This window comes from Podarcis bocagei, assembly GCF_964188305.1.
Source record: "Podarcis bocagei genome assembly, chromosome: 12".
Lineage (NCBI taxonomy): Eukaryota > Metazoa > Chordata > Lepidosauria > Squamata > Lacertidae > Podarcis > Podarcis bocagei.
Genome location: NC_138137.1, coordinates 42,038,961 through 42,062,324, shown reverse-complemented (window position 1 = coordinate 42,062,324; position 23,364 = coordinate 42,038,961). Strand labels below are relative to the sequence as shown.

The window sequence follows — 23,364 nt, the reverse complement described above, 5'->3', positions numbered from 1 at the left end:
GCGGCAGAAAACCTGCTCATTCCAGAAGGTTGTTGGTCCGCAACTCCCATCACAGGATCCCCACCCCTACATTTGGGAGATCCTTCTCATTGCTTTTAGATGGGTTCTGAAAACCTTTTTATGGTACAGGGTGGTGGTTTTTTTGGTCTTTGATATATTCTGTTTTAATGAAAAGTGGATTTATTCTGGTCTTAGCAGAGTGTGAATTTCACCTGCTATATTACTACTAATCATTTATATATGTGTGCATGTGTGTTTATACACACCCACACAATTAATGTTGCAATTTTTTAACGTTAATTAAGTTGCTTTGTTGAAAAACAGAACACAAATAAACTGAAATAAATCAATAAAAGCAGTTGCCTTTTATAACAAGACAGAACACTGGTTGTCTGATCCCAGTGTTTCCTACTTGGAATGGCTGAGGCCTTTCCTAACCCTGCTAAGAGAGGCTTAACCATAGTCTGCTTCAGACAACTTGGTCTGAAAGCATATGATGCTACTGGCTTGCTGGAGCTACACAGGCCTGGGTCCACTTGTGCCCAGAATTGAGACCTCTTGCATTCTACCCTCAAGTGCTTGAGGAAGGAAAATGGATGTTACTGCCAAGACAAATGGGTTTTTTCCAACTAAGTTCGATTACCGTATTTTTCGCTCCATAGGGCGCACCGGACCATAGGGCGCACCTAGTTTTGGGAGGCGGAAAACAAGAAAAACTTATTCTGAACCCCAGAAGCCAGAACAGCAAGAGGGATCTGGCTTCTGGGATACCATGTGGCTGTTCTGGCTTCTGGGATAACCGTGCCAAGCCTCTTCAGGGCAGCGGGATGAAGGCTCCCCCTGCCCGAAGAGGCTGCGCAGGGCTAAAGCAGAAGCCAGGACAGGCGCGTCGCTGAAGGGGCGCTGCGCCTTCTCTCTCTGCGCAGAGAGGGAGAAGGCGCAGCGCCCTTCAGTGAAGCTGGAGAAGGAACAGAAGGAGACCCTTCTGTTCCTCCTCTGGCTTCGCTGGACAGGTACGTCGCTGCGAAGCAGGAGAAGGAACAGAAGGAGACCCTTCTGTGCCTCCTCGGGCTTCGCTGGACAGGCGCGTCGCTGAAGGGGCGCTGTGCCTTCTCTCTCTCTGCGCAGCGCCTCTCCTTCACAGGAGAGGTGCTGTGCAGAGAGGGAGAAGGCGCAGCGCCCTTCAGCGAAGCTGGAGAAGGAACAGAAGGAGACCCTTCTGTTCCTCCTCGGGCTTCGCTGGACAGGCACGTCGCTGAAGGGGCGCTGCGCCTTCTCTCTCTCTGCGCAGCGCCTCTCCTTCACAGGAGAGGCGCTGCACAGAGAGGGAGAAGGCGTAGCACCCTTCAGCGAAGCTGGGGAAGGAACAGAAGGAGACCCTTCTGTTCCTCCTCCGGCTTCGCTGGAAAGGCGCGTCGCTGCGAAGCGGGAGAAGGAACAGAAGGAGTCCCTTCTGTTCCTCCTCCTCCGGCTTCCAGGTCAGGCGCCTCGCGGCGAAGCCGAGGATCCTGCATTTGCTCCATAGGACGCACACACATATCCCCTTCATTTTTGGAGGGGAAAAAGTGCGTCCTATAGAGCGAAAAATACGGTAACTAGACCTTTTGAAATTAATGGATCTCAGTTACCCATACCCACTAATTCTAATGAGTCTACACTGGGTGCAGCCCAATGATTTTTATCCATTGCATATAGCTGCAGATAATAGCTACAAATATTCAGTGTGGATGCCTGACCTCAACTCAGCACAGGAAAAGCTATCTCCAGAAACGAGTGGCAACAATATCACTTAAACTGACTATGATGGATTGTTGGAGAAGTCCATGTATTATCACAGCCTCTCTTCTACAAATTTCCGAACATACAAGCATCAGACCCCCATGCTGAAGCTAGAAAATGATTAGTGGAAGTTCTCCACATGCCTTTTTAAAAATATGGCAGTGCTTACCTTTGTGTAAGCAGCAGCTCATGCCTACAGTGCAGTTTAATCTGCACGTTTGCAATTAAAAGTCTTCCGATGTTCTAACTACAACAGTGGAAGCTGCTTGAATTTGGCAGTGATGCCACAGCAACTGTTTGACAAAAGTCCAAACTCTGCAAATGTGCCAGTCTGGATAGAGTGCTTCCCTTTATCTCTCCCTGGCCTAGGCTCTTACAGTCTTCCTTAGGGTGTGTGTCATTCTGCTAAGCGACCATGCTGCAGAACGACAGCGGCAGTGGTGCCTCTGCAAGCCCGAGTCAAGCTTGCTGCCATCTGCCTTATTCCATCCCCTTCACCTTTTTAATCTGATCTTGGGTGTTGTTTCTTTGTGATGGTACCGTATTTTTCGCCCCATAAGACGCACCGGCCCATAAGACGCACCTAGATTTTTTTGGGGGGAAATAAAGGAAAAAAAAATTATTTCCCCCCCAGGTGCGCTGCGCTACACCAGGAGCTTGGGGCATGCTGAGCTCAGCGCGCCCCAAGCTTCTGCGTGCGCGCAAGCAGTCCGCTGCCGCCCCAAGCCTCGCGCACCCGGCAGGAGGTCCCACCGGGTGCGCGAGGCTTGGGGCGGCAGCGGACTGCTTGCGCGCACCTAGAAGCTTGGGGCGTGCTGAGCTCAGCGCGCCCCAAGCTTCTAGGTGCGCGCAAGCAGTCCGCTAGCCTTGGGAGAGCCGCGGGGCTCTCCCAGGGCTAGCGGATCGCTGCGCTACACCAGGAGCTTGGGGCGTGCTGAGCTCAGCGCGCCCCAAGCTTCTGCGTGCGCGCAAGCAGTCCGCTAGTCTTGGGAGAGCCGCGGGGCTCTCCCAGGGCTAGCGGATCGCTGCGCTACACCAGGAGCTTGGGGCGTGCTGAGCTCAGCGCGCCCCAAGCTTCTAGGTGCGCGCAAGCAGTCCGCTGCCGCCCCAAGCCTCGCGCACCCGGTGGGACCTCCTGCCGGGCGCGCGAGGCTTGCAGGCATTCGCCCCATAAGACGCACCCCGATTTCCCCTTCATTTTTGGAGGGGAAAAAGTGCGTCTTATGGGGCGAAAAATACGGTATACGATGGCAAAGTTTTGGAAAAAGTTTAAACAGACAAGTTCAGCCATCACCCAATCTGGTTTAGCTCTCATTATTAATGTATATATTTTGTGGTTGCCATCTGTCTGTCTCGAGCCAATGGAGTACATATGAAAATCATTCCAAATGGAAAGTACAGTATATATTCAATACATTTCTATTGTGAGATTCGCACCAAACTGAAAAAGTAATCATCCTGGGGGATTTCATAGCACTTTGAAGACAAAGCAACTTAATCACAGGCTCCTGTCTATAAAATATTATGCTAACTTCATCAAATACATAAAGCGAACTAGATAGATGGTTAGGTACAGATGCACATGGGCTCAGGAACAGTGGAAGGAAAGCCAACTCAACAAGGCAAGACTTGTTAACAAAAGGGCAATAACACACCCTGGCAGCAATAATGCAAGATGTAATCTAGTCTTATATCTGCATCTGCTGGAACAAAGCATGAATTCTCAATGGCAGCTGTTAACACCAACTGGGTTTCCCCACCCCCCTAGGAGAGAATCACCCATAATCCTTATTTAAACCAGGAGAGATATAGTGTCAACTTCGTTAGTGGACTCTAATCCTGCATCTCCTCATTAAGTGTCCATCAAAATACATCAGGCACAGGACATCCAGAGAGATTAAGATGCAGAACATTTTAATTTCCTTGAACATTCTAATTCTGACTTTATAGGTCACTATATTTAAGCAGAAAAGGTTGAGGTGACTCTTAGAAACAGTTAAACGCAATTAGGTTCGCTGTAGCTATCGCAAGGTTTGCAGAAAGTCTGTTCATTAACTGCAGCAAGCTGCTTGTAAAGTAATATTTTATTAATGAATTAAAATAATTGATTTAAATAATGATTACCTAGACACAAGCTTTTTTTTAGTGATGGGAATGCACGATCAGGCAGCTGAATTCTCCTTATAACAGATGAGAGCCATGGAAATGTTGGGGAACTTTGCCTTGGCTTAGAGCAATGATAGGCAGGGGAAGGGAGAAAAACCACTCCCACATGGGCTAACTGCCCCCACCTTCCACTTTAGGCAAGCCACACATATTCAGCCTCTAGTCACAAATCCTTGGTGATCTGCCTTAAAAAGGAGAGTTGTGGGAGTGCAAGAATAGTGCAAGGCATGTAGCACCTTCATTCATGAGCTATAGCTATCAATGTGCACAATGCAGCAGCTACACAGGGCAGACAGCCAACAGCATCTGCTACCAGGCCAGGTAGCACTGAACAACTTGGTTCCAGGATACCTTAAAGGGCCATCTGAGCCCTTTTGTCCCAGCTCAGTCACTGAGAGGAGGGCTGCTAGTTGCCCCCTGTGCTGCATAATCCTGGCTACCTTCAACTAGGCATTTCGTGTGGAGTAAATACTCTTCTGGTGAAGATTCAGAAGGCATCTTCACTACCAATTTCCATATGTCTCTGGAAGACCTTATGCCAGCTGCTTAAATTTTTTCAAGATGAGCCCGTCATTTTAATGACTATTTTCGTTTCTCAAACAGTGTTTTATGCTTTATTGTACTAATAAATTTTGTTGTATAGCACCCTGGTATTTTATCTGAAAGGGAGTGGGGGAGTCTATAAACATTTAACGTATAAATAAATGTCATCCTGCCCTAGGATCAAACTTGGTATAATCAAGCTCCAAGAGACCCAAGTCATACTTGGGCCCCAAGCCAACGTCTGGGATACACTAGCTGGAAGTGTGCTGTGAACTCAGTGTTAGAGGAAACATGGTGCTTCAGCCAAAAACAACAAACCTGTGTCTGTCCCCCACAACCATAACATGTGTTGCAACCTACCCCGTGCCATTCTGACATGTGTTTTCCTCCTGTCCCTGCTCCACATCACTGGCTGCTGGAGAGGAGGACAGGGAAAGCCACAGCAGAATGAGAGGAACGGGGGATCTCTGCATAGGGGTCTATGCACTGCCCTCCACCCCACATCCATGCTCTTTCTGGGCTGCAACAGGGCCCTCCTCTGCCAGCAAGCATTGACTTTGTATAAGATGCACACCCCAACACAAACGCTCCTGAATCTATTACCTTTGCAGTATTGGAGGACGGTCTCCATGGCACATTTCCTGTCTGAGGCCCAGCGGATTCGAGCTGATCCGGCTATTTTATTTTCCACAGGCCACCAGCCTTGCCAGAGGTACACTTCATGGTGATTGTCAACAAGGAAGAGGGCTGCACAGGTTAAATAAAAGACAAAGGTTCTAAACACTGCACACTTGTGTATGTGTGTGTGTGTGTGTGTGTGTGTGTGAGAGAGAGAGAGAGAGAGAGAGGGGGGGTGTAGCGTATCTTCAGCACGCCCATTTCATACATAATAAAAAGCCTGGTGTTGTACCAGAACCTGACACACTGGATTTGGGTCGAGTTCCTACTTCTGCAGCAAACACATTATGCCACGCTATGAGTTTTCCATATAAAAATGGCACTAAAACTGCCATTAGCATCTTGCTTTTTATGAGACAAACAAGATGAAAATGGCAAAGCACTTTGCATTCTTACTGCAGGGAGGCTACTGCTGATTATATACTACTTCTGATTTGCACCATGTGTTGCTAGAGTGCATTATCTTAGTTTTAGTGATTCAGAGTGCTAGAGTGTATTAATTTATAAGGCCTTCAGCAGCCTGGAACCAGGATGCCTCAGGGGCCATCTGATCCCTTATATCCCTGCTTGAGCATGGTCTCCCATGGCTTGTATGCACAGCTCATCCCCATCAGGAGTCATATGTTCAGTACTGTGGGCCCAATTTTGTCGAAATCCCAGTGATTACCAAGGACTTTTTTGTTCCAGCAGGTTTACAACCGACATCTGGTTTTTATAGTTTTAACTCAGTCTTACTGCACTGGGTCTTCTGTACATCACTTAAGAGATGACTGTGATTAAGCATTATATGAATTACTGAAATATAAGAATCATCATCACCCCTCTTCTGTGTTTTGGGTTTTTTTTTTTTTTTTGCAACTTTTGGGAGGAAGAACATAATCAAGTAACTGAAATCTGGCACGTTCAGGGTTAGCAGTATTCCTGAGCAAAGGCATCTTCCTAGAGCCCGAAAACTTCCTTAGGCAGCAGACAAGTGAAGCTTCAGATTGGAGTCCATATTGCCCCCTGCCACATTCACTTGCCTGGCTGGGGAGCTGTGTAGAGGTCTTCCTGGAGGAATGGCATCGAATTCACCACAGTGGGGTCTCTTGCAGGATAGATGTATTCAGTGGCTGAGAATTCTCCAGACGAACTACCAAGGATGAACAAGCGGGGCGTGAAGTTGAACTTCCCAGGATCTTTTTTGAAAAAGCAATGAAAAGACATATAATATTTCAGAAGCCGTTTTACCCATTTTAGGGTTGTTGTTTTGTATGAGTCTTGTGACTTATTAGTTTTATCATCCGATTTATCAGCTACCCCATCAGGCCTCAAGGTGGGTTTCAACAATCTAAAATTTAATATTAAAAACTTTTTTAAATATTACAGCCGTAGGGTGGGTCCTGAAAACACATCTGAGGTGTCAAAAACCAGCGTAAAGAAGTATTACTTCAGTATATGATGGAAACTATATAATGAAGGTGCCAGATGGGGAGGGAATTCCAGAATCTAGGAGCTGCCACAGATAATGCCCTCTCCTAGAAGATAGCCAGCACACCTGAACATTTCCTGGCATAGTATTGCCATGGAGTTCATGTTCACTAGAGATGATCCCACAGCTTTACACCACGGGTGGGGAGCCTGTGGACCACAACTCCCACCAGCCCCAGCCAGCATGGCCAATGGTAAGGGAGGGGCAGAGATTTCTTATTCCTGTTTTAGACAAGCGCCTTTCTCTTGTCTGTATTTGTGAGTCCTGGGGTATCTTATCAAAGCGCCACAGGAAAACCAAGCATTCCATACCTTGCAACATGCAATCATAGGCTTTCCGGTCTCTCCTCCCTAAGGCATCCCAGAATCCCAATGGCTCTGACCCTTCGTCACATTCGTGTATCGTCACCTTGCTACTGCTGTGCAGCCCTGCTTCCAGAGGGCACCTGAAATGCAATATTAATCCATCAGAACCACTGTTAGTGTTGTGAATTTGTGCTGCAGCATGATTCTTACCAAGTCAGACATGCTCATAGACACTTTGCCAAAAAAAAGAAGAAGCGGAGAACAATGCCAGGTAACAGGCACTTGCCAAGCCTCATCACCTCTTGTTTCCTCTGACTCAACTGTTCTCATAACCCGACATCCTTGGCACTGGCTGACTCAAGCATCCTGAAAGTGTTTTCTCAACTTGAGAAGAGCTCTGCTGAATCAGTCCAAAGGGGCCCCTAATTCAACCTCCTGGTTCTCTCAGAAGCCAATCAGGTGCCTCCAGGAAGCCCAGGCAATAGTTCTGCCCTCCAGCAGCTGGAATTAAACACACTCTGCCTCTGAACGCAGAGGCTCAGCACAGCCATCATGGCTACTTGCCACTGACACCCATTTATCTAAAGCCACCCTAGTCAGTGGCAGCAATTTTTTAAAAAAATTAAATTTATGTGTCATGTTAAGATGTGATGTGCCGTTTTCCATCTCTCTGGAATGTGCTACCGATCCATTTCACTGGATGACCCTGAGTTCTAGTACTGAGGGAAGAGGGCAAAAGCTTCACTTTAGCCACCTTCTCTATACAATGCCCAATGTGCACGTTATAAAGGCAATGTGGCTTAGTCGCTAGAGTGCTGGATTAGGAAGCTCCAGGTTCAAATCCTCACTCCCCCATGAAGCTCACCGGGTGAACTTCAGGCAGTCACCACTGCCCAGCCTAACCTCCCTTGCAGAGGCGTTGTGAGATGAAAACGCGAGAACCATGTATGCCACCTTGTGCTACTGGAAGGGTGGGTGGAATATGTGTGCAAAAAATGAAATAAAAGTAATAAACCTCAATTTTGCCCGCCCCCCCCCCCCTTAAGTCATTTCTCGCCCATTTTCAGGGGTCTTCCACACAAACTTTGTACAGACAATGTGGATATGTATTCAAAAGGATAGTTTGGTTACTTACTGTTCTTTTATTTTATTGGCTGCTGTTCTTCCAACTTCTTTGGTGTGTGGCTGGGCTTTGCAGCCGTGCCACAAGTAAATGAGAGCTTTGTTGATATTTAGAACAAGCATTGACGTCCTGGACCTCAGGCTGCTACAGTGGCAGGCTACTTCAAGCAGGTTTCCTTCAAGGGAAAGCTCCCCTCGTACACAGTACAATCGCCAATCGCCTGCAATGGGCATGGATAACACAACTTTATTATACAACTGCTGAGGCTACTTCCAAGTTAAGCTATGCATTGGCACAGACAAACAAAAAGCCTTGAGGTGCTTGAAGACCAAGGCTTTGGTGAGTGACAGAGGTGCTGAGGCAGTGTTGTGCACACCTGCAGTCAACACCTGGAATGTGCCTGTGTTGATCTCCACTGTCAATCACTCGCAAAGTCTGAACAAACTATCAGGATCAGAAAAGATGGTCACTTAAAACACTTCACTAAAACTCCGTTTTTCTTCCAATTTATGATGGTTTTTACTTCATTTCACTCCCTCTTTATTATGAATGTTGCTGGAGGAAGCAAATACATAATGCTAAGTGATGGTTTGCTGAACCTGACTGTGGTTTGCTGGTATGTGGCAAACCCAGCTCAGCAACGTAGCCGTGATTTGTTTTCTGTCAGCAAACCATGATGTGAAATCATGATTAGTTGTTCTAACTTTGGTTGGAAGACATGCCTCAACCCAGTGGCCTTCTTTAATCATGGTTTATTTGGCCATCCCACCCCAGACCTATGCCAAGACTCAAAAGCATGAGCAGCTGGAAAAACAAAAAAAAGCTTTGGAGAAAATAAGGGCTTGTCTGCTCAGCTCTGAGTTGAGAAGCCACTGTTGAAACAAACCATGTCCAAGTGTTATGTTTGAATGTAGCCACTGTTGGCCCACACCGGTGAAACACAGTGTGGCTTGAGTTAGTATAGTGAGAAAAGAATGGATGTCAACTTTTCTATCAGTAGTCTTTCCACTTGACTCTATTTGAGGAAGAGGTGAGACAACAAGGCCCACTTCATTAGTCTGGATTTGATTCCTTCCTTCCTTCCTTCCTTCCTTCAGCTACCTCAATCAACAGCCATTCCACCTGATCATTTAGAAAGATGGGACCTGATTTATTTTCCTCTCCCTGTTCCCCCCTTCTGTATCATGCCTTTTATACGTGTCTTGCAAACTATAAACTGCTTCAAATGCTTTGGCAGAAAGACAGTATATCAATGTATTAAATGTATTGTTTTTATCTTCTATGTGTGATGTGGTGCTTTGTTTCCAAAGAGAGGAGACATGGTTTATCCTGCTTGGCAAATGGCTGTCTCAGATCTGGAACCCCCATGCATAATCCCAGTTATGTGGGGCCAGCTGTGATTTCTTGGCTGTAGAGAAAGGAAACTTTGCACATGCTTAAATGTACTTGCCTTCACTTTTACTAGTTTGCTTCCCTGGCATTCAAGACAAATGCTGGTAAAATTAAATGCTACTGTGCTGCCTTAGATGAACAACAGAGTGAATTGAGGTAAAAGCATTCACACAGTTCAATTCTCCCTTCTGTCACAGCAGAAAAATTGGTATCAGGAGGCTATTTACTCTGTGTGTTTTCTTCTTCCTCTTCCCTTCTGCCCGTATGAACGATCATTCCACCTTGAAAACACTGAAGAAAACATGGCGGCTCTTTTCCTTGAAGAACTTGAACCTGAAACGTTAACATGATCCAAGCATTACAACAGGTTAAGTTTCATTCAGGGCAATGCGAAATATTATATAATTAATTTGATAAATGGCTGGAGTCAAAAGTTATGCCAGGTGTCCTACGAACCTCCCTATGTCCTTAGGACAAAGGTGGAGAACATATGGCTCTCCACTTATTGTCGGACCACAATTCCTGCTATACGTGCTGCCTGAGGCCAAGAGGAGTGCAGTAACACCTGGAGGGCTTCAGGTTCCCCAACCATGCTTTTGATCATCTCACAGGACCGGAGGCATGGAAGGAGGTTACAAAAAGCAGAGCCTTTTCAATTGCATTAATTTGGCAGAATCTACTGGGAAGCCTTTCTCATCCCAAGCACTGCATTACCCTCTGGGCAGCCTTCCAACCAAGCACCACATGCCTGTGATGGATAGAGGCAGAGGAAAAAGCAGGCAGAGCAACTGATGTAAATTTCACGTCTGTAGAGAAGACCTCTCCATCCAGAAAAGCAACAGGGACTATCAGAAGACAAGGTTACACCAGCCAGGCAAAAACACAGTGTGAAGCAGAGCCAGCCAGGGGAGTGGCCTTAGGAGAGATCCAAGGGCCAGACAGAGAGACCTGGAGGGCCGCGTTGGGCCCTGACTCTGAGTTACCCCACCTCTGGTCTACATCGTGCTGAAAGCAAAATAACTTGGCAGCCCCATGATTTGCTTACCTGAGCACCTCTCTCTTCATCCAGCTCCACGGTCATCAGTGCAGATGTCCCTTTCTCACTGACAGTAGAGTGCCTCCCTTGCCAGAAGAAGTACACACATTTCTCTTTGCCAACAACCCTGGTTTGTAGGTCCCCCTTCTGTCTGCTCCCAACTACAAAGCAATATCAAAAGAGGCTATAACCTGAGGAGTACATGCCCAATGCAGACCTCATTTTTAGGGCTCACAAACATTAGGATGAAAGCATAGCAAAGTATTCCTGCAAAGAACTGCTGGGAAAAATTGATCTGGCAGACAAAAATACATGCAGGAAAACTGCAGATTGGCCAGCAGTTTTATACTTCTCAAAGCACCATAACAAAAAGTAAACGGCATTGCTTGGCAAAAAAGAAGACAACTGCAGTATGTGTGTGATATTTTGCAACCTCATCATGCTACCACCTTAAAATAAGTGTTCTATGCCATTTCCCATGCTTTAACAGTCTTTGACAGCTATATATTTCTTGGGGGTGGGGGTGAGCGTTCAGTATTACTGAGCAGCATTGGAATTCTGTGCAGGTAAAATATGCACAGAGTGCAATTCACTTGAGTAAAACTTATTTTTAAAAAGGTAATATTCAAAGGGCTCCTCCCATAGTGCAGAGGCATGTAGAGAAAATTAAATTGTTGATACTGTATATCTGTTTTCATAAATGATACGTGGCTTCTTGTATGAATGAAGAGCTCACCCAGGAGTTGTAGCAAACAACCAATAACTATGTTTTAGCCATTCTGCTGTATAATTAAGCATCATTCAGAAATGGCGTACTAAGATTAAAAAAAACCTAGTCAAATGTAAAAGGGTGATAAACAGTTACCTCCTGAAATAAAAAAAGATCATAAAAAGATACATAAAGGACATTGTTTACATCCTGCCCTCCTCCTCAACAGCAAGATCGTTTCTAGCAATTCATATACGGAAAAACAAAACTAGTTGGTTATGTGCTTGAATAGTTAAGTGCATCACGGGCAACACAGATCAACTTTACCCAATTCAAACAAAATCAATACTTCATTAGAGGATTTTTCACTAACCTGAAGTGCTCACAAGGTACTTCCATTTGACCACATACGTGTCGCCTTCATGAAACTGCCCGATGCTTTGCTTAGGGAGCCTGCTATAATCAAATTCCAATATATGCCAGACATCCACAGAGACAGTGATGATTTCAAATTGCCTCCCGTCATCTCCCTCAATGAAGCCATAGCCGCGGCCGATGTTCATCCCATCCAAGACCGTGCCAACCGTTGTCTCGGGCACAGGGACCATTCGCATGACATCGTATGGTTTAACGTCAGACCTGGTTTCCTCCTGTAACAAGACACAAAGCATATTTCCCCTTAGACTGCAATTTCAGAAAGCCCATTATGACATTATGATAACAAACCAGCCAGATGTCAAGCACTTATCATCATACTAAAGAAGCCTACAGGGGTTCATCAGCAATTCACTTTGGTTGTCAATCACAAAATTAACCTTCAGAAGACATGGAATAAAAGACTACAGGAATAGAAATAATGCTTATAATGGTGAAATCTAGCCTCACACCTGACAATCTCAGTTTCTTTTACTTCATAAGGGACCACAAGAAATGTTATAATCATCATGTCATCTTAGTACAGAGGACAAGTGCATCGCAGTAGCTATAGTGAAATCCCCAGGTACAATTGTGGGTTTCAGCCCCACATTGGACAAAAGATTCCTGCACTTCAGGGGGGTTGGACTAGATGCCCCTTGTAGTCCCTTTCTAGAATTCTATGATTCTTTGAATTCGTTGGGTAAGCCCCTGGGCAAATCCATCTCTTAGAGCTTAGTATTTCCATTTGTAAAATGGACACAATACAATCTCTCATACAGGTTCGCTTTGTGGAACAATATAAAGTTTGTTTCATGCCCTGATTGGCAATGCATAATTAATTTACACAAATAAAACTATTATAAATAAGTATATAATTCTGACACCTTCTGAGGGGATTCGCCAGAGTTCTTCTCAGCTGGTTTCTTCAGTTCGGTCCAATCGAGAAACTTTTCTTTAAATAATATTGTCTCGTTGTGTTCTGTGAGCCTGCCGAAAATAGCCCAGTCTGGACGTCCCTGTCCTTTTCTGCATTACAGAAAAGATAGATAGATAGATATAAACACAGAAAACACTCCAACGTCAATCAACATTTCACACTATAAAATAAAAGCTGCAACAGCTTACAAATAGTGCTGGATGTCTTGCCTAATTCAACTTTGAAAGCTCTATTTATTTTTGAGAATTACAAGAACACAAGATTGTGTAGGTAAAAACACTCTTCACAATTCTGATGCAGGGTTGTTTAAAAATGTGAATGAGGAGCTGTAGAGCAGTGAGATACACACCCTGTTTGGATATACTGAGAAGGAAGTCTGCAATATTTATTTTTCCAAACATGTTTCCTGTCTGGTACTGGCACAAGCATTGCATGTTCTTTAACAATGGCTGGGGTGAATGCAGAAGCCACCATTTTCCTCCCACAAACGCACAAGAATTAGCAAAAGTTAGAGGAGACCCTCTAAGCCAGGCTTCCTCAACCTTGGCCCTCCAGATGTTTTTGGCCTACAAGTCCCATGATCCCTAGCTAGCAGGACCAGTGGTCAGGGATTATGGGAATTGTAGTATCAAAACATCTGGAGGGCCGAGGTTGAGGAAGCCTACTCTAAGCTGCAAGCAATTCAGATCCTTAGCTCATGGCAACGTTTGTTATGGAGGTATCAAAAGAGGGAGCAAATTCAGCATTACGAATCGTAGGGTTGGGGTTGATACCTTGGAATAAGGGGGTTGCATTCACCAGGATCCAGAGGATTGATGTCACAGTTTGCATAGTCAAAGGTGCCATTCCACAAGTGTTTGGCCAGCTGGAATGCCACTTTTCTTTGTGCTAGCGTGACCTCCTTCCCATGCCAAACATATACTTCACTACCAAAATCAAACACCAAGACCTGAAGGAGGGGAGATAAGGGAGGGGGGAGGAGGAGGAGAGAGAACAAACAATGAAGTCATTCATTTAGCCAAAAAAGAAGAAATGCTGAGTAAAAACTGAGCAGTGCAGCTAAACAATGCTGACAATAACACCACAAAAATAATGGTATGCATGTTTACTGGGAAGAAATGGATCAGCAGCACCCACTCATTTCCCCATAATGAGTAGTTCAGGCTTCATTTCTGAGCAATAATTGATTTGCTGCTGGGGTGTGCTACACAAATGGCTTCTTGTCTTGCCTCCCTCCACCCACCCCAATTTACAGTTTTGTATATTTACAGCTGCATAACGAAAAACTACAACATCTGCATCATTCAAGGCGAGCACTAAGGTTTGTACTTATCCCACTTGTAGCTCTGTGAAAAGTGCCTGTTTGTATGCCTTGTAAATATGTTTTATTTCCTTGGCTTAGAAGAGTGAGCCATGAATGCTACTTCCTACAATATTACCTGGTTCTCACAGTTCCTATCTTCTGACATGGGCACTCTTAGATTTAATTTGTGATTTGGGGGTCAAGGGTGCTAGTTCAGTTATCAGGAGAAGGCAGTGTGCAATCACTCAAGGGCTGGTCTGGGCCTACTTCAGAATCAGCAGAGTCCTAAGGGGGAAATATCCTAGGAAATCGTACTAAAAGGCAATGCTTGTTTGCACCCCAAAAGGAGCGCCAGAGCTGCCACCGAACTTCAAAGCACCACTTACTATACCTCTTTTGAATTCAACAGCGTACACTTTGGCATCTTTCCCCAGTAGTCATCATCAGGAATAAGTTTATCATCCACTAGTCGGTAAATGCAATTTGTTTCTATTATTGCAGCTTCATACATTTCATCTTCTTCCGGGTTTCCAGCAGCTTGAAATGAGCAGGCAAGACAAAACGTCACGTCAGTTTAACTTGGAAGAAGCAACTCTTGGATATTCTTACCAAAAAAAAAGCCAGCACTGAGATGGAGAAAACAAAAAAAAAGAGCCTTACACTGGTAGCTTGTCTGGCCACCAAGCAGTTTCCAGAAGTCTTTGGCTGCATGAGTGTGTGTGTTGATTCCTTCCTCTATGGTCTGCACATAAGGAGCCCGGCAGCCAAGTTCTCGCTTTGTCTGAATTAAAGTTGCAAGTTCTGAAGCCTAAGAAATTTGAACACGATTAGCTGAATAGGCTTGTCTCAGCTGGTGGGATAATAGCTCAGTTCAGAGGAGAGAAAGAGGATGGGAGCTTTCTGCTGTTTTTATTAGACAAACGATACTGAACATAAAAACTATGTCAGATGCATATAGGCTCTCTTGTTTGCATTTCAATGAGGACTTCATCCCATTTAACCCAGAAGCCAAAGAGAACATCTTCAAAGCATTCCCTCCCCCATTTGAATACAAGCAGAGTTCTTGTATTCCTTCTCCTCCACACATAGAATTATTTAATCTGCTCAGTTGTAAGGTTTAACAAGTTATAAACCATTAACACCAGCTTTGACTCCCACTGTCTCTTCTATCCCCTCAATTTCTTTGTGGTTTTTAAATGTGGCTTTATTGATTTAAATGATGCCTCTGGATTTTTGTAAGTAACATAGGAACTTGATATATTATACTGCTTAAAAACCATTCTGGCATGTAAGCGGTGTATAAATTCATAAATAATAAATAATAGTAATGCTTGCTTTTTTAAAAAAAACAGGAAAACTGCAATGCAATTTTTAATATATATAAAAATCAACCCACACCATCATTTTTTTGGGCAGGGAGTGGACGCACAAAATGACAGCAAGGAGGAGGAAGAGAACTGCCCCATCAGTTACACCCACATTTCACATGTTACAAACAGCCATTCTATATCTTGCCCACAGAAGAAACTCCCCAGGAACTAAGGGCTTTGTTATCTCAATGCTTATAAGCACCAACCTTTGCTTTCTCGATGACATTTGCAAACTCCCCTACCCACAGGAAGCAGAAATGAGGAGTAAGTAACAGGAAACAGTCGCCACTGTTAAGCGATGAAGCCCTTGGCTCGACTAATCTTGTTTGAACATGTCTTCTTCCTACATTGAAAGGGAGAAAAAAAAAACCCAGACTAGTTGCATTCCTATAAATAAGTACAGTCATACCTTGGATCTTGAACGCCTTGGTACTCGTACGTTTTGACTCCCAAACGCCGCAAACCTGGAAGTGAGTATTCTGATTTGCGAACGTTCTTTGGAAACTTCCTGCAGCCAATCAGAAGCCGTGCTTTGGTTGTCGAATGTTTTTGAAGTTGAACGGAATGTTTTGGAAGTTGAAGGTATGACTGTACTAGAGCCATCTTCTGTGCTTGATTACACTGAGGGGGTTGGGGGAGGAACAAATACCGTATTTTTCGCACTATAGGACGCACTTTTTCCCCTCCAAAAATGAAGGGGAAATGTGTGTGCGTCCTATGGTGCGAATGCAGGCTTTTGCTGAAGCCTGGAGAGCGAGAGGGGTCCGTGCGCACCGACCCCTCTCGCTCTCCAGGCTTCAGGAAGCTATCCCAAGTCTTGCAAGCCCGGCGGGATGTTCCGCGGGCTCGCAAGGCTTGCAGGCAGCAGCCTGCACCCAAAAGCTGGGGACAGCGGGGAGGTGCAGAGCCGCCACCCCGCTATTCCCCGACCTGATCTGGAGGCTGGCGGGGGGAGAAGCAAGCCTGCTTCTCCCCCCCCAGCCCCACAAGCTCGGGGGATAGGGGGATGGCGAAGCACCGCCATCCCGCTATTCCCCGACCTGATCTGGAGGCTGGGGGTGGGAGAAGCAAGCCTGCTTCTCCCCCCCCCCACCATCCCCACAACCTCCAGATCAGGTCGGGGAATAGCGGGATGGCAGCGCTCCGCCATCCCGCTATTCCACGACCTGATCTGGAGGCTGGGGGTGGGAGAAGCAAGCCTGCTTCTCCCCCCCACCATCCCCACAACCTCCAGATCAGGTCGGGGAATCGCGGGATGGCAGCGCTCCGCCATCCCGCTATTCCACGACCTGATCTGGAGGCTGGCGGGGGGAGAAGCAAGCCTGCTTCTCCCCCCCCCACCATCCCCACAACCTCCAGATCAGGTCGGGGAATAGCGGGATGGCAGCGCTCCGCCATCCCGCTATTCCACGACCTGATCTGGAGGCTGGGGGTGGGAGAAGCAAGCCTGCTTCTCCCCCCCACCAGCCCCACAACCTCCAGGCTTCAGGAGAGCCCCACCGCCAGCCCCACAAGCTCGGGGGACAGCGGGAGAGGCGCAGCGCACCCTTCCCGCTGTCCCCCAACTTGGTTAGAAGGCTGGCGGGGGGAGAAGCCTGCTCCTCCCCGTCGCCAGCCCCGCAAACTCGGGGGACAGCGGGAGAGGCGCAGCGCGCCATTCCCGCTGTCCCCCGACTTGGTTTGGAGGCTGGCGGAAGGCTTCCTCCTCCCCCAGCCCCGCAAGCTCCCAGAGCGATGCCAAAGCTGCGCGCAGCTTCGGCATGGCTCTGAGTCCCGTTCTGGGGGAGGGGGAAGCTCGGGCTTCCCCGCCCCAGCCCCGCGCCTGGCAGGGGGGGATAATTTTTTTCCCCCTTTATTCCCCCCCCCCCAAATCTAGGTGCGTCCTATGGACCGGTGCGTCCAATAGTTCAAAAAATACGGTAACTAATACTCCATTTCCACAATGTTGCTTTATGCAAGAGGTAGCTTGTGGAGTAGCAGAGGGTTCCTGTGCATAAGGAATACAGCAACTTGATCACCAAAACAACCCAGCAGCTACAATCTGTGATACAAGGTTTGAGTTCCTGGGGTTATATCCAACGCTAGCCATACGCAAGAGCAGATCCATTTAAATGAATGGGCATGACTAACTTAATTGCATTCATTTCAATGAGTCTAGTCTGTGTGGAACTTCGTTGGATACAACCCTTGGGACCTTTTAGTTTAGGAGAAAAATGTGTCAGAGGCAGTATGCTTCTGAACATCATTTGCTGGATACTGCAAGAGGGAAGGATGCTGTTGAGCTCTGCTGTTTCCCATAGGGATCTGTCTGGCCACTGCAAGAATGGGCCACTGGCCTAATGCAGCTGGCTCTCCTTATGTAAGAGGTAACATGTTTGTTCAAAAACAAAACAAAAAACAACCAGTATCCCATCTTCACCTGTTGTGAAGGTGGAGGGAAAATTTCTGAATATTGCAACACCTTTGGAACAGGGGGTCCTTACTATTAGATGAATTTGATGCTGAGCAAAGCTGTTCTAAGAAGAAGCCTGCCTGCCAACACACAGGCACTACAACAATGATACTGGATTGGATTGATCTTTATTACGGCCATTGGCCCGTTACACGACAGTTTCCCATACCGACATATTATACTTAAACCTCCAAATTTAAAATCGCCAAAACTTACAAAAGACAAACAGTAACCGAAGCAAAACAAAAACAAAAATCACCATCATACAAACAGAAACCACCATCATACATTACAATAATTTTGTAACCTATACATCGCCCTCTGCTCATAAATTAATCAGGGATATCAATGGTGATATCGCCTAAAACATAGATCATGGTTTAAAACAATGGTGATATCACCTAAAACACAGGTCATGGTTTAAAGGGGTTGTCCGAATCACGCAGGAGACCGTTTCTCTTCTTTAGGGATAGGACGCAGATCAGGAATCTGGCAACCATGAGTGATTTTAGGGGGTCATCATCAATTAGTAGATATCTCAGTTTGGCTTCAATCGTATCATCGGCAATTCCCTTAAGATATTGAGCACAACAATGATACTTGTTGGGCCAATTCCTAGGGTGGCTTAAAATGACCACTCATTTATCTACATTTGCCGCAGCCCCCAACCACAGTATATGGATGCTGTTCCTCCTCAGTTCCCCATATAACTCCTTAAAGTCTGCATTTCAGATAAACTTTAGAAAATAATAGCTCTTTCACATACCTTTGATTTGCAAGAGCATCAGCTGCTTATATGGCACAGCACTGTTGTTTGAGTTCTGTTCTGTTAGATTGACACTACGCAGACTAACATTGCTGAAGTTCTCCTTACTCGCTAAGCCAGCAAGTGCTACTTCTGAGAAATTTGAGTTTGCAGACACTTAAAACAGTAGAAGTAAAAAAACAACAGACAAGACAGAAAAAAGCAAGGGGAAAAGAAAAAGAAAGAAAGCCACACACACAAAACAACAAAGAAACCACATTATGTTTCGTTTCCAAATTTTATTTAGGTTTTTTCATGCATGGCTCATTTCCAGCATTTTTTGTTGTTGCTGCTGAAAGAGACAACAAAAAAACAGGTTGAGCTCAAGTTACTGAAGAACCTGACATTTCCAGGAGGAAATTTTCAAGATAATGGTGAAAAATGGAAGCATTTAGGTCTTAAAATTCCTATAAAGTAGTACCTCGGTCTACAAACAGTCCTGTTAACTAACTATTCGGGCAAAGAACTCCACAAAACCGGAAGTAGGTGTTCCGGCTAGCGAACTTTGCCTCGGAAGCCGAATGGTGGAAGGGAACTGGCGGCGGGAGGCCTCAGTAGGGAAAGCGCCCCTCGGTTTAAGAACGCTTTGGTTTAAGAACAGATTTCCAGAATGAATTCAGTTTGTAGACCGAGGTACCACTGTATATTTATATAGGACAAGTCTATAAGGAAAATTGCATCATCATCATTTTTTGCATAATAGTTACTTAGTCAATGAATGGGATTCAGGTGTGTTTGCAGTTCTTTTCCAGGACATATAGGCACACACCCCTGGCAATGACTGACAACCTCTTCTCCCTGCCTGCACTATTCATTTATAATTATTGAGGCACTGCCTATTTTAAGGTAAAGTAATCTGTAAATACTCAGACCTCTAGTATATTCCCAGGTTGTTATTAGTTGCTTGTTACCCAAAGGTCTCCAAGTAACTTACAAGTATTGTTGTGGTGGTAGTAGTAGTAGTAGTAGTAATAATAATAATAATAATAATAATAATAATAATAATAATAATAATAATAATAATAATAATAATATTATAAGGGTCTCATGCCAATAAACTATGGTTCATCAGCCTGAAAAGTATCTTTATATCCACATGCTCCCATCTTGTTCCTCCCCTCTTCACATGCATCTGATTTTGGTATGGATATTGTGGATTTAAAAACATATTTATTGGCTCAAGGTCATAGTGCTCGTTCTACAGCAATACCACTACGCTTCAAAGCCAAACCATAAATTCTGAGAACACTGCATCTGTAGCACACGGAAGATGCACCTGGGATACCAAACTTACTTTTTTCAACTTTCATCCGCTTTGATTCCATAAAAGCCACATTTAGCCTTTGCTCTGTGTATTCATGAAGAATGTCCTCTCTTGCGGCTAACATCTTTAAAGGGTTCCTGGAAGCCTGGACTCTGCGCACGGGCCTCACTGCACGTTTGTGCTCTGCTACCAAAGAAGTCAACCTGAGAAAAGAAAGAGACCCATGCTATTGTTGTTGTTTAGTTGTTTAGTCGTGTCCATCTCTTCGTGACCCCATGGACCAGAGCACACCAGGCACTCCTGTCTTCATACCCATGCTTAACCCAAACTTTATCCACCTTCCATGAAATGTTGGGAGCTTCCAAAACACAGCAGTGTATTGTGTACTCAATGCTGCTCATGCATGCCAGTTTTGCACAGTGTGCACAAGAATCTATCCTCATCAAAATGCTACCTCCTATTCCTATTGGTGCTTCTTGGTGGGAGACAGCCCTCTCCCGGCACCAGTCCAGAGCACATAGCACAGCACTCATCCCTCCGGACGTCCAAGCACGACATGCATCCAAAAATGCATGCACATAGTAAACAGCAGAGTCGTAGCAGAAGCTGAGACTGCAAACACATGGCATCTGAGTTTAGTTATTTATTTACAGGATCAAAATAAAGAACAGAGCAATCATGGTGTGTCTCTCTTCTCCAACGAGAGAGAACAAGAGTCAGAACCAAGAACAAAGAGAGTGGAAGTGGTACACAGTGTCTTCCGTCCTCATGCTTCGAAAGCATAGAATGTAAACACACAGAGCATGTGATCTAATGGTCACACACTCAGCAACGGGAGAGAATGAAAATACTGACAATTCCACCCCACCCCCCATTTAATCCAGATTTGCTATTTCTGTGTTGTTCTTTTCAATATCTGATTTTCCATAGAAATGCTAAATCCTGATTAAATAGGAAAACAGGAGATGGCATTTTGCTGAGGAGCGTGTGTGGGATGCCGCACAAAATGTGCATGCTTAGTAGCACCAATAAAATGCCATGCGTGCCTGTTGGAAGAAGCAGAGACATCATGCAGCCTTTTCTGAAGGCATGCAATGCAGCCTTTGCATCTAGATGTCTAAACAGCCTTTTGGCCTTTTAAAAGCGGGTGGGGTGTTTCTAATGTCCCCCCCCCTCCCTTGGATTTAATTTATCCATTTGGACTTTTAGTTTGTTTGAAAGTCACTTTGGGTTCCCTTGGGCAATATAAAGCGAGTAACAAATTTAATAAATAATAATAATAATAACCTGCCAGCATTTGTCTTTTCAATTCTATGGCTTCCTTAGCATTAATTACAATGGCAATGTAGAGAATGAGACTTAACCTCAGGGACATGGGTTCGAGTGGTGGCAGCGAGAACCGGGTGAAGAGCAGCCTCCGTGCGCCACCCCCGCTCAGTGCATGAGCGCCCATCTGGTGGTGGCGTGGGCTGAGGAGATGCACTCTGCACCTGCCCCGGGCACTGGCAAACAGCGCTACACCCCTGATACAAAACTGGATTCAGATCCCTAGAAGCTCAATAGATGGGGTCTTGCTCAATGAACAATCTCTTGATGCACTGCCCCTCCTAAGCTCCTTGAAAGAAAGATGAGATGTAAGTGAAATATACATTCACACAGGCTCTGTCACCACAGTCAAATGCTGCTGGTGCGCAAGTCCTAATACATTGGTCATGCAAACCATAATGATCCCAGGAGGACTAAGGTGAAATTAATATCATCACTGATACTGGATTCGTAGTCTTTAAACTGAAGAATTTTATATCCTAGCATTCCCTTTTCAAGCAATGAGGAACTGGTACTGCCTTCTCTACCACCACCACTCCTAGCTCTACAAAGGAAGAGAGAGGAAGACTAATAATAATAATAATAATAATAATAATAATAATAATAATAATAATAATAGAGTGCCTGGGGCTTTCACCGCAAGTGTGGAAGAGATGGCAGTACAAGAACTCATAGCCTAACTGTTTCCAGTAGGAGTCGTTTAGCACTGCATAAAGCAAAGGGAAGGTGCAAAGGAGAACTCTGGCAGTGGTAGGAGCATCCCTCTCCCCAGGTGTGTGGAAAAAAATAATGCTCACTTTGGTGCATCAGGATCAAATATGGCATCAAAGTCTTCATCCAGGTCCAAAGGCAAAGAGGAAGTGGGGTAATCCATGCAACGGTAAAACTTGGAAAATGTTTCTTCATCATCCAGCTTCATCACTTCCTTCACAGATTTTCCCGTGACTGTCAGCAATGTTTCTTGCATTCCACCAACTATAGAAAAAACAACAACACAATATCTTTCCATTGCTTTATTTTGTTTTAAAAAACCCACCCTTAGTATTTGTGCAAGATACCAAGGGACACACAACATCCATTGCCTGCGTAAATGCAGACAAAGAAGACAACAAGGAACACTTAAATGGCTAAAGTAGCTTTATAAATGGATGAGAGAAAGTCAGGAAGGATTAGCCTAGCAATGGTACTAGTCATTATAGCTCTATGGAGCCTCCTAGTTCAGAGGGAGAAAGTTAGTGAATTTCAGCTGCTGGAGAGCAACAATGGGAGAGGGCTACTGCCTCTGTGTCCTGCTTGTGGACTTCCTGGAGGCATCTGGTTAAGCACTGCGTGAAACAGAACGTCGAATGAGATCAGAGATGGGAACCTGTGTTCCTTCGGATGCTGCTGGACTCCAATTACCATCATCCCTGGCCAGTGACCATGCTGACCAGGGTTAATGGAAGCTGGAGTCCAACATCTGGAGGGCCACAGGTTCCCCATCTGCAGACTGGATGGATGACTGACTGGCGCCATCCAACAGGAGTTCCCTTATATTCTCAAGACACAGAACAAAATAAGCAACAATAGCTTCCAACTATTGTACTCCTGGCAGTTTCTCTTGGTCATAGTAGCAATGGGAAGTCTGCTTAAGTGTGCAGAGGAACAACATCACTGCCATTTCAAATTTCTTCAAAGAAGGATCCGCCCTTTAAGAAGGGGATGAGAATTTTTTGTGGACTTCAACTGAGGTAATACAAGCAATGCTCGAAAACTGAAAAGCTTAGCTAGAATTGATAGCACAGATTATAGTGAAGTCATGAGTGCAGTGTCAGAACTAATTATAATTGTGCCCAGTGCAAGCCATATATTGTGTGGCCCGACCCCCAAATAGCTATTTGTATAATCAATAAACAATCAAACAAAAATGTAATTTGCAGGACATTTTCTTATGAGTTACAATATTCATAATCTCTTAAAATAAATATATTGCATGGCAAATAATCTTGAATGCAAATGATGCAGCGAGTTTACTGAAGCCAAGTAGGTATGGTGTCTGGATCACTGCCTGGATGGAAAACTGCCTGGGAACCCGCTGAGTACAGCACAGAAAAAAAAGGCAGAACAACAAACAAAGGTGGTAAGTGTGCTTTTTATACTGGGGAGCCATGGTGTTCCACCAGTGTCCTGAACTAAGCAAAGCGTTGCTAGTGGATGTTGTAGACATGTGACTCACAAGCCACTGCTGCAGTGAAGAAAATACTTAGCAGAACTACTAAATCAGCAGAAGTAAGGAAAGTGAGCTAAAA

General features: G+C 45.1%; 1 protein-coding gene and 1 long non-coding RNA gene across 17 annotated transcripts in view; one reads left to right on the top strand and one right to left on the bottom strand.

Annotated features, from left to right (window-relative positions):
* The window catches only part of SVIL (supervillin), a 151,961-nt gene that overhangs the window by 2,106 nt on the left and 126,491 nt on the right, over positions 1-23,364 (bottom strand). For all 16 annotated transcript variants that reach the window (XM_081164071.1, XM_081164072.1, XM_081164070.1 and 13 more), the window contains 15 exons: positions 21,874-22,051; positions 19,781-19,953; positions 18,448-18,603; positions 15,436-15,572; positions 14,520-14,667; positions 14,251-14,396; positions 13,330-13,505; positions 12,504-12,645; positions 11,576-11,852; positions 10,503-10,654; positions 9,685-9,790; positions 8,078-8,285; positions 6,949-7,082; positions 6,189-6,344; positions 5,092-5,235 (listed from right to left, as the gene is read on the bottom strand). In XM_081164071.1, the coding sequence (XP_081020197.1) occupies positions 5,092-5,235; positions 6,189-6,344; positions 6,949-7,082; positions 8,078-8,285; positions 9,685-9,790; positions 10,503-10,654; positions 11,576-11,852; positions 12,504-12,645; positions 13,330-13,505; positions 14,251-14,396; positions 14,520-14,667; positions 15,436-15,572; positions 18,448-18,603; positions 19,781-19,953; positions 21,874-22,051 (2,433 nt within the window). The remainder of the gene's footprint in view (positions 1-5,091; positions 5,236-6,188; positions 6,345-6,948; positions 7,083-8,077; positions 8,286-9,684; positions 9,791-10,502; positions 10,655-11,575; positions 11,853-12,503; positions 12,646-13,329; positions 13,506-14,250; positions 14,397-14,519; positions 14,668-15,435; positions 15,573-18,447; positions 18,604-19,780; positions 19,954-21,873; positions 22,052-23,364) is intronic.
* LOC308569901 lies at positions 5,219-5,408 on the top strand. The gene is made up of 2 exons (XR_014000920.1): positions 5,219-5,305; positions 5,348-5,408. It is a non-coding gene; the product is annotated as an uncharacterized lncRNA (long non-coding RNA).